Here is a 10,997-nt window from a genome sequence, read left to right on the forward strand (position 1 = left end):
GATCTAATTCATGAAATCTGCTGTCCGTGATTCCCTGACATTTACATTGCCCAGGACAGGTATCTCGCTGTAACACATAGGTTCACAGACACTGACTTTCTGCCCTGTGCATACAGTTGTGCCCGTGTTACACATGTATTTACGTTACTGTTATGTCATCACGGATGTTTACAGTTGCCCTGCGCAGACCTACTTTAGGTAGGTAATCAGCTACCCGATAACAAAGCCAGTAAAAACAGGTATTCCTCCTTACACTGATTTTGCACTTAATCTGTACCTATATGAGAAGTGTGGGATTCCTAATGCATTAAATTTCATAACTCTCTAATATTCCTCTTTGAAGGCTTTTAATTTTTGCTTTCTTCTTTGACCTATTCTCATTGCCATAGATGATTAGAAGCATATCATAAAAATTTCCACAGAGAAATGTAGTTAATTGGAAAGTAATACACCTTTTATTTTTAGACTTCTTTCTGTAAAAATCTCATTTCCTTATAATTAATAAAAATTAATGAGAATTACAGTACTCCTAGCCGTGAAATTCTAGTAATGTTAGCTAAAAGTAGTGATTGCTTGGTGATTTGATTCTGTATATAAAGGATATATAAATATGCCATGTTTATCTTTAGTAAAAGTGCTTTTAACAGAGAATCTAAAACCATGACTCTGAGTGGCATACTAACACCCTGGTTTAGCTTGATGGCAGATCACCGGATAACTTAGATATACAGAGTTCAAGAGATTTCATGATGCCGAGGTCCTTCTGTATTAGTTTTATAACTTTGATCAATGGCAATTTGCATTCTAATTTGAATTAATATAGTAAACATAGGACCCCAAGAAGGACTTTATTCGGTAATCGGTTGAAATCAACCAAAACTAAGTATCCAATTTTTGTATGGAAAAGTCTTTCGTGGAATTTCTAAGCTTGCTGGAATTTCTTCTAGATCGTGATGCTTGTAAATGAGAATCCTCTGCTGGCAGAAGAAACAGCTCTGAATAAATGCTACAAGGTGATGGATTTGATCTGTGAGAAATGTATGAAGCAGAGAGACATGAATGAAGTATTGGCTATGAAAATGCATTACATCAGCTGTATCTTTCAGAAATGCATTAACTTCTTAAAAGATGGAGAGAATAAACTGGACACTCTGATCAAAAGGTGCCGTTTCTACTGTGTCATGTGTAAAATACGCTCAAATGGGTAATGTTTTATTATATGAAGCCTCATCATGGATTAAAAAGTTAAGCATTTTAGCAGCAGTTGTTGTTGGGCTCACATTAGTCTGCAAGAAACAAGAGTAATGTTACATTCAGGTTGAGTGATTATGCAGTTTCCTACTTTTTACAATGATGCTTTTGTTATCCCCAGTTTACAGGTGAGGGATCTGAGGTTTGGAGAAGTTTCGGTAGCGTGTGTAAGATGGAGAAAGTGGCCCCAGTCCAGCCTTGAGGATGGGTATGCCAGGCCGCAGGTGGTTGTGCTGGGTTCATCATGGCGCTCAGCACATCTCCATTACTGAGCCTGGGAGAGCTGCATGTTATCTTTGTCCTCAAACCATCAGGGGTCAAATTCCCCCAGAGTTTTACCAAGAAAAGTGAACTATGTTAGAAGGGTGTAACTTAATGAGAGTTTTCACTCTGTACAATTAACTGGCATGGTAATAAGTAACTAGCTACTCTGATAATGGCGGTTGGTGTGTTTTATGGCGGGGTCCCTTTTATAAATACCTCCCAGGAACCATAAACCTGATAAGGGCTAGCCTAATGTACAGGTAGAAGAGCAGTTTGAGTTAAGTCTGTCGTCATGATTGGAAGAGACAATAAAAATCCTCAGTAGCACAGAAACTACTAAAAGTTCATGGGTTCATCTGGGAGAAAATGCTTAGAGATTCAACTCCAGTTACTTTTTTAAAAATATCTTTTAGCTTGTTAAAAGGCCGCGCTTCAGATGGCTTTCCGGTATATCAAGAAAAGATCATAAGAGAAAGTATCAGAAAATTTCCTTACTGTGAAGCCACACTCCTCCAGCAGCTGGTGCGAAGCATTGCTCCTGTTGAAATTGTAAGGCTCCTCATAACTAAGTTAACTCTACCAGTAAGACCTGATTACCATATTTTGTACAATTAGAGGCAAGTTCTCTTCAGCATTATTAATAATTTATTTATTTAATAGAGAAATAATTATTTGTTATTTTAGACAGTTTTCAGGAACAGACATGGCGATAGGTATACCTGTTAACCCTGTTTCTGTTCGTCCGTTTCCCCTCTCTTGATCCTCTTTTTTTCATTTTTATGTAGCTCATGGTTTAAGAAATAGTATTTCCCTACGTTGGAATGTAGATGGTTATATAGAAAATTACATTTTAAAGACCTCTGTGAAACCTGTAAACGTGGGTACACTTGCTATATAATATAGATACACACATATACACTTGCAGCTCGTGAAAAACCAGTACAAAGTTGGGCACTAGATGGAAGTAGGAATTGATTGTCTAGGTTGATGATTTCTGGTCAGTGGGGATGTGAAAGGATGAGTCATGGGGAAGCTCATTGTTTGTCCTGATAAAAATCTCGAAGTATGTCCCAGCTTCTCATATTCTACCTTAATGCCTCTGATTATAAATGTTCCATACTTAACAAAATTCCATTTATACTTCCCAGCTATAGGAAGCAAATTTTAACGTTATTCTCTGTTCTTTAAATTATTTATTGCCCTTTTATCATATATTTATTTAAGTGGTATTTCAGAAGATACTCCCTGACTTTCCTGTTTTGAGCGCATTTCTGTTCACTGTATCTACACCAGTCATGCTTTTATACATTTCAGTCAAATCCTTTATTGGCCTTTGTCTATTGGGTAAGAACTTGATCCTGACACTAGTCCCATCCATGGCTTCCTCCTGTCCTCTGGCAATGTTGGTTCTTCTCTGCCTTCTCTAGGCTGTCCCATCCTTCTCAGTGTGAGAAATGAGGACAGGTGGGTTATTAGTGCTTCTTCATACATTAAGACATCATCTATTCAGAGTCATGAAATCAGAAGGACCTGAAGACACAAGATGATTTCATGAATTCATGTATTGATTTATCCTTGGGAGTTCTCCATGATTTCATGTAGAGATTTTTACCCTTATTTTTTAATATACTTGGCTATTTGGTATTTGAGCTTTTGGAAGATTAAAGTTAGCAAATTATGAGGGTAGTCATCAATTATGAATGTGTTTTGGTACACATATTAAATTCCAATTAACCGTGAATTAAATCAATAGGGTTATTCATTCCCATATACTCAGAAGCACAAAGGTAGGCAGACCAGATCCGTCACAGTGGCTCAAAAATGGATTCCCATTTTTCCACCCAATATTCTTTAGCCATATAGATTATCTTACACATGCTTATGACCTTGTGGCTGCCATGCATCGGATGCTCTTCCTCCAAGGTCACATTTTTATCCCAGGAAGGCAAGAAAAGGAAAGGGGTTTCTAGCTGGCCAACACGAGCTCTCCCAGAAACACGCTGCCTGTGCAATGTGACCACTCTTAGCTTCACAGGTTGTCTGGGGAAGTGAGCGGTTATGGCTGGTCTAGACTCTGCTACTCTGAATGAAGTTATGCTTCTCTTATTGCAGAAGTTGGGGGAATAGACATTAGAGAAGCAACTAGCACTGCCTGCCGTGGGGTGTTTTCAGCACTAACAAGTGGTAGCCAACATCCCACCTTCAAAGGGGAAAACAGCAAAACTAAAAATAGCTCAGAGTACTTACAGAAAAGTCAGAGCAGACCAGTTTGGGGTTGAACGAATGATTCATTGTAGCCCTGTATCATAGAATAATTGTCCTTCGAGTTGATGCAGTATAATTGTTAATGTTTATCTTAGTGATCTGAGTCATTGAGCAAAGGTTTATTAATAGAGAAAAGATAGGATGTAATGCATCTTAGACAATTTTCTCTCTTTAAAAATTTTTGTTCTTTAAGAGTTACGTATTCTCTCTGGAAAACTTCATTTATCTGGAGTACCTGTGGCTGTGAACGTCCCAGGAAGCCACTGTTTACTTCCTAATGGGTTTTGTTAAACTCACAAGTTCACAAGCCACTGAAGCAATACTAACTATTTCCTGTCACGGGGTAAGTCTCAGGGTTGGCTGCCAGGAGGATCACCTGTGGCACTTTCCGACAGCGCTGATGCCCGGGGCCTCCTGTAGAGGTTTCGGTTCCCTCTGCCTCCTGTGGATCTCTGGCTTCTCCCTGTCACAGAGCTCAGCAGGAAGTGTGAGGCATGGCTACATTTAAGAAGTGTTGCGTCAGCATTGTAACAGAGTATACTATTAAAGGTGCTGTGGGACGCCTGGGTCACTTAGTCCCTTAAGCGTCTGCCTTCAGTTCAGGTCATGATCCCGGGGTCCTGGGATCGAGTCCCACATCAGGCTCCTTGCTGAGCGAGGAGCCTGCTTCGCCCTCTATGCCTCCCTCTGCTTGTGCTCTCTCTCTCTCTGACAAATAATTAAAACCTTTAAAAAAAAAAAGATGCTTTGCTTTATCACTTGACAGCATGTATTTTAACTTCTGGTAGACTAGCTAATGTCTCTGATTTTATAGGATATGTTGAATAAAGCATCCTGTTTGTTTTTAAGTTGAATATCTTTCCACGGGAAGAGCTCTGGTGCCTAAGCAAATTCTTACTTAACAAAGTAGATGATGAGATTTTGTATAACCAGAAAGAGTTCTTGCCACCCAACAGTGACAAGAAAGATTCCATGTCGTTATTCAGCTGTGCCCTCAATTCTTTTCTGAAGCCGTAGTTCATGGTAGCAGCCATGCTCTTGTAAGGTGACATAGATGAAGCCTGGGTCACCGCCAGCCTTTTAATGCCTTTGTCCCTGTGTGCCTGCTTCTAGACAACACTGTTCATGGAGTGTCATCTCTGTAGTCTTTCCACGGTGATTTTAAAGTGTGTTTTCCTCTTCTTCATACCTGCTCTAGGGTTCTGATCCCACCGCATTCTCTGTACTTACCCAAGCCATCACTGGTCAGGTGGGTTTTGTGGATGTGGAATTTTGCACTACCTGTGGAGAAAAGGGAGCAAGTAAAAGATGTTCCGTCTGCAAGATGGTAAGAGTGAAGTTCTTTGAAGTCTGTTGATCTGGTTTAGATTTCATATCCAATTTGCTAATTGACTTTTAACATTCTCTAAATATCATGGTTGACATTAGTTTTCTAATACATTCTAATATAAAGTCTAATTCCACGTATCTAATACTCAAAAGTAATTTTGAAAGAGCAGTACGGGATAACTGTAGTTCTGTGTAGTTCTGTGGTGTAGCTTCTGTCAAACTTCCAGGCTACCCCAGCTTCTGTGCAGACCACCCCCAAGAAAGAAAGAATATGAGTGAATGAATGAATGCCGTAAGGCATTGCAGCTGGTGCGGACATGAGAGCCTAGAACAGGACAGTTCATAAGTATGCCATCTTAAATCTTCTGATGGTGGCTTGCACTACAATCTCTTCACCATCTCTTCCTTGTAAAACTCCAACTTCCTTGTTACTGCCACCAATCTTTACGCTCTTCCGGACTCTACGCCCCATTTCTGCCGGCATGATCTTTGTAAAGGGCGTATCTTCTCACAGGTATTACGCACAAGCATTCATCTGTACATTCACTTTACCCTTTAAGTTATATTAATTAATTAATTTAATTATATTAATTTCCCATTGTTTTTAAGGTTGGAATTCTTCAGCATATTAATAGTACCCATCACATTTTGCTTTAACCTGCTTCTCCACCTTCATCTCCTTTAATTACTTACTTCTTTGAACCTCAGTTTCCTTGTATGTGACATGGGGTTAGCTTGTGAGAATTCATTGAGACCACCTACATTGGTTAACTGACTCTGCCTGTAAAACACTTAAAACAACAACCATTTGCTAATTTCCCATGTTAGCGGTTGACTAGGGTTACCCAGGGCACCTTCTCTTTCATGTGTCTCTTATCCTCCTTGGACCAGCAGGCCAGGCTGAGCCATTCTAATAATGATGGCAGAGGTAAAAGGGGACAAGTAGAAACACACGAGGTCCCTTGAAGTCTAGTCTTGAAATTGTCGTGCTCTCACATTCCTTTGGCCAAAACAAGTCACATGGCCAAACTTAAAGTGAATTCTCCTTCCCTTCAGTGAAAAGAACTTTGAAATCACATGAGAAAGTGTACACATGAAGGGAAAAATAAAGAATCAGGACCAATGAAACAATCTACACCTACAAATAGGTGTCCTCTATATATAAGGGCTTAGCACAGGGCTTGGCATATAATCTTGCAAAAATCTAAGCTCCATTTACACAAACGTTTTGCTGTCCTCAAACATATAATTCACTTCTTTTCTTGCATTTGTGTACAAGATAATTTCTCTGCTTGGAATGCTTCCTTCCCATTTCTCTGTTGACTGACTCCCTTCATATAGAGTGAGTCACTGCTTCCTCTGTGGTCCTGTTGCTGTTACGACCTGTACTAGGATGTGAATCATGTCGTTGGGTATCTGCCTCGCTCCATGCTGCTCTGTCCAGCTCTTTCTCAACCTTAGTTTCCTCTGAGACAACTATATCTTCCTTGTCACTGTACAATCCTGACACATGGTAGGTTCTTCATAAATCATTTGTTAGAGTCTTTGGTAGACTGTTTAATATATATCTATTGTCATAAAGGATAAGCTAAACATTACAAATATAAATTAGTGCCCACCATGGTTTTAAAAGAAAGCATAGGGGCGCCTGGGTGGCGCATTCGGTTGGGCATCCGACTCTTGGTTTCGGCTCAGGTTGTCATCTCAGGATCACAGAATCAAGCCCTGAGTTGGGCTCCACACTCAGTGTGGAATCAGCTTGGGACTCTGTCTTCCTCTGCCCACCACCACCCCTGCTCTCTCTCTCTTAAAATAAATAAATCTTAAGTAAAAATAAAGGAAAGCATAGGAAACAACCTTTTCACAATAGTTCTTGGTTTAATGTCATAGTTGGACTATCATGCAATCACAGCTCTTGAAATGAAGTAAACCTACAATTGTTTTCAGGTTATATATTGTGATCAAACCTGCCAGAAAACACACTGGTTTGCCCACAAGAAAATCTGTAAGGATCTAAAGGACATTTATGAAAAACAACAATTGGAAGCTGCCAAAGAAAAGAATGAAGAGGAAAACAGTATGTATATAAAAAGCGAGCTCATACTGCTTCTCATTGGGCAGAGGAATGATATTATTAATGATACTAAGACAGGCACCAAGGAAATGGGTGTTCTCTGGGGGCCAAGGAAACTTGGAGTTGACCAATAATAAGAATCACATTTAAATGTGTCCCTATTTGGGGTTGTTGGGATAACGTATAGAATATGATTAGCCTAGAAGTTCCTGGAAAACAGACAGGTATAGAATTCTAAGGAATATAGTTTATTGCGTATTCTATATTCTGACTCACGAGAATGCACTGCAACGATGGGACTCTAAATGAGTGTTCACTTGTACTCGGCTCACAAGGGATGTTAAGGTCTTTGACTAAGGAAGTCATTAAATTTCCCCTAATGACTACCCGAAGATTTTAAGGTTGGGAACCTTTAATTTTTTAAATTAAAGTACAAAGCTGTAGGTGAAATTACAGAGTAAATTTATAAATTACAGATTAGATTGCAGCTCTAATGTACAGATTAGGTGTCTCTCAGTATCTGGGCACTGAATTCCATGGTACTTTGTCTCTCCCTCCCTCATGAGGTATATGACTCATTTTCATCAGAAACAGTGAGTCGCTTCAGCAGTGATTCACAGACTATAGTGGAAACCACCTCCACTCCTGCGCCCCACCCCTGAGAATATATCGTATGTTCTGAGGCATGATCTAGTTAGAAAAAGTTGCCCTGCTGACTGATACAAAACACTTCAACCTCCACCCCTCAGAAGACTGCATTGCCTTTACCACCTGCTTGAGAAACACTAGGAGTAGGATTGAACGATTTGTACAAAATTTAATGTGTATAAATAAATTTATAAGAGACTCGTCAGGCTTTCTGACTGCCATGGCTTCTCCTGTTGTCCGGACTGAACTTTGGTATCCTGCGTGTTGTGGACAGAGGCTAACAGCTGGTCCTGCTACCAAGTGAGGGAGAGAGTAAGGTTGTCAGGAGAGTGGGAATTCCGGTTGGTCAGCAGCAGCAGGTGCCGCACACTCTTCTAAATGTCACAGCACCTTGATTCTCCAGCAGCTGGGCTAGGCTTTGTGATCCCCCACTTTACACTTAAGGAAACCACCCTGCGCAGCCCGCTACCTACCCAAAGACCTCCAGCTCGTTGGTGGCAAAGCTGTCTTCGAAGGCAGGTCCCAGACAAGCATTTCGATTTCAAAGCCTGGCTGCGGAGCCAGAGGCCTGCGTCCACATCCTGGTTCTGCTGTGCACTGGCTGTGAAGGAAGTTGCCAAAGCCTTCTCTTCTCAGTTTCCCCATTTGTAAAAATCACGATTTACCTCACGGGGCTCTTGCGAGGATGCAGTAACTTAATACACGGAAAGCCTTCAGAAGAGAGACTGACACACGGTAGGAGCAACGAAATGACCTTTTTTTTTTCTTTTTTCTTTTTATCAGATGGCAGACGTGATGTCAATTCTAATTGTGTTAGTGAAGAGCAGCTGGAGGCCGAGGCAGAAATCTCCCAAGGGGATTGTCACCCTAAGGCGTCTGTGGAAGGGGAGAAAGAACGTTCTCGGAGTGGCGCCGGGCTGGACGGCTTACAGGGTGCCCCTGCTGGTCCGCAGGAGTCTGAGGAGTGAGGCCGGAGCAGGTGGCAGCGCGGACCCGCCGTGCCCCGGCAGCTAGCCGGCGAGTTCATGCAACTGCGTCCTCACTGCCTCGCGACACCCGCATGGGACTGGGGCAGGATTCCGTGTTTCCTAGAATAGATGCCTTCAAGCAAAGCTCCGTCTGCCATGCCCTGAGCTCCTAGTGATTTCTCTACTGTAACTGGACAGATCCTCCAAGGGAAAAATTTGTATTTCAGAGTATCACAGAAACGTTTTAATTCCCTTTCTGAGGCCAGCTTCCTAGCAGTTGTTCTCAAAGCAGAAGAAATTTCCTTAAAGAAGAAATGTAGGCTCTGGGGAACAAAGGGGCAAGCAGAACAGGTGTAGGAGAGAGATTTTCAGGAAAGAAGAATTTTCTAGCCACCGAGATGGGTAGTTAAACGAATCATAACTTATATGTGAATAAGATGCATATAAATAGCATTTATAATAGTGAAGTCCTACTTATTTAGATGCAGTGAAATGAAGAAAAGTTGTATGTTACAGGCTCTGTCACAGTCCAGCTCATTGTAGTTTTATAGAAAAATGATCCTGAGCTGTCTGAACTTGATACAGTTCCTGCAGTGACGTTTTATCTACAGTATCTGTACCTTCAGAAATGTCAGAACTAAGGCATAGCCACGGTTCTCTCAGCATGTGCACTGAAAAGGATGTTTCATGAAATTTCTGATGAAATAATGGCTAACCTTAGTGTGTCCCCCGTTATAAAAACAATTCACGGGCCGTATTCCACTTGAAAGGCTTTTTTCTTCCTGTCAGCTTTACATGGGCCCCTTCCTGCCCAGAAGCTGATTTATGACTGTCACGTTTAGAATGTGCTGGCCCCAGGTTTTAGCATATGCGGTGCGGAAGCGGAGCTAGGGCCCGATCGCCGAAGACGGCACTGTGTTTCAGAGTTTCTTGTGATGATTGTAAAATAAATTGTGCCTACTGATATAACCAACTCCACATCTTGTTTCCTCGTTTATTGCTGTCGAGGGATGGCAAATATCATTTTAGGGAATTCAGCAAATACTAGTGAACGAAAGAAGTATTCTCGTGTGTACAGTCGCGAATCAAAATGACTGCGATTCCCACCTCACGTCACGATGCTGTTCTTCTGTTTCCCTGGTTCTCCTCTTCCTTCCACTCAGCGACTTTTGCCCCGGCCCCACACCACCGCTCCCGCAGGCCCTCTGGCACGCCGGCCCGTGTGAGCATGCGCAGTGGGACGGCTCGGCCGGGCAGGAAGTCAGCAGACACACTGCACCTGGACGTGTCAGGCGTACAAGCCTCCTCACCGGTCAAGGTACCTCATCCACGCGCTGAGAGACGTTCCTCTTTGCCGAGTAAGATCGTCCTCCTAGGCTGCCCTCTCCCACCAGTGTTTTTATGTGCGTTATCTGGTTTTTCAGTGCTTTTTTTTTTTATTCGTGTTACCGCCGTTTTGTGTTATGATTATGATGCCTGTCTTCAGATACCATAGAGGGTTATGAAAAAGCAGGAGGAAATAGGAAAACCGAGAGGTGTGGCAATGGAGAGGAACTTCTTTCCTTCGTTGAAGGGAATGCGGACAGGAATCGGGTTACCTCTGTAACCGCCGGTGCATGAAGAGGACTTCAGGGGTAAGGCGCGTCAACATTTCAGTTTCCCACCGATATATTTCGGGGAAGAGGTGGTCGGAAAACGGAGTTTAAGAGACAATGAGGTTGGTTCTGATTAGAATCCCTTCCTTCGTCATACATAATCTCAAATAGATGTTTCCATTATAATACCATCAAAATAGGTGGTCATCCGGTTCATTTTGGTTTTAGCCATGTTGAATTATTTTCAATATGCTATCAAGAAACTTCTCTTGGGGCTCCTGGGTGGCTCACTTAAGCGTCTGCCCTCGGCTCAGGTCGTGATCTCACAGTGCTGGGATCCAGCCCTGCGTGGGCTCCCTGCTCAGCAGGGAGGAGTCTTCTCCCTCTCCCTTTGCCCCTCCCACCAGCTTGTGCTCTCGCTCTCAATAAATAAAATCCTTAAAAAAATAATCTGAACACTTCTGCCGCTGGGAAGCAGAATAGACATACTTTTCTCTATTCCTTCTGCTAAGTAAAACTACAATCCCTGGACATTATGTATCAAACAAAGAGAAGATGACTCTGTAAGATGGAAAAAGAGGCAGACTGCCTGTGACCTCAGGA

The 10,997-nt window shown here is 42.0% G+C and overlaps 1 protein-coding gene across 1 annotated transcript in view; it reads left to right on the plus strand.

The window, feature by feature from the left end:
• The window catches only part of ANKMY2 (ankyrin repeat and MYND domain containing 2), a 37,581-nt gene extending 27,804 nt beyond the window's left edge, over positions 1-9,777 (plus strand). The window contains exons 6-10 of the mRNA XM_045793104.2: positions 948-1,162; positions 1,929-2,064; positions 4,979-5,107; positions 7,057-7,186; positions 8,615-9,777. Coding sequence (XP_045649060.2) covers positions 948-1,162; positions 1,929-2,064; positions 4,979-5,107; positions 7,057-7,186; positions 8,615-8,799 — 795 coding nt within the window. The 3' untranslated portion in view covers positions 8,800-9,777. The remainder of the gene's footprint in view (positions 1-947; positions 1,163-1,928; positions 2,065-4,978; positions 5,108-7,056; positions 7,187-8,614) is intronic.
• The last annotated feature ends 1,220 nt before the right edge of the window (positions 9,778-10,997 follow it).

Source organism: Ursus americanus, chromosome 3, assembly GCF_024610735.1.
Source record: "Ursus americanus isolate L20-20 chromosome 3, mUrsAme1.1.p, whole genome shotgun sequence".
NCBI lineage: Eukaryota > Metazoa > Chordata > Mammalia > Carnivora > Ursidae > Ursus > Ursus americanus.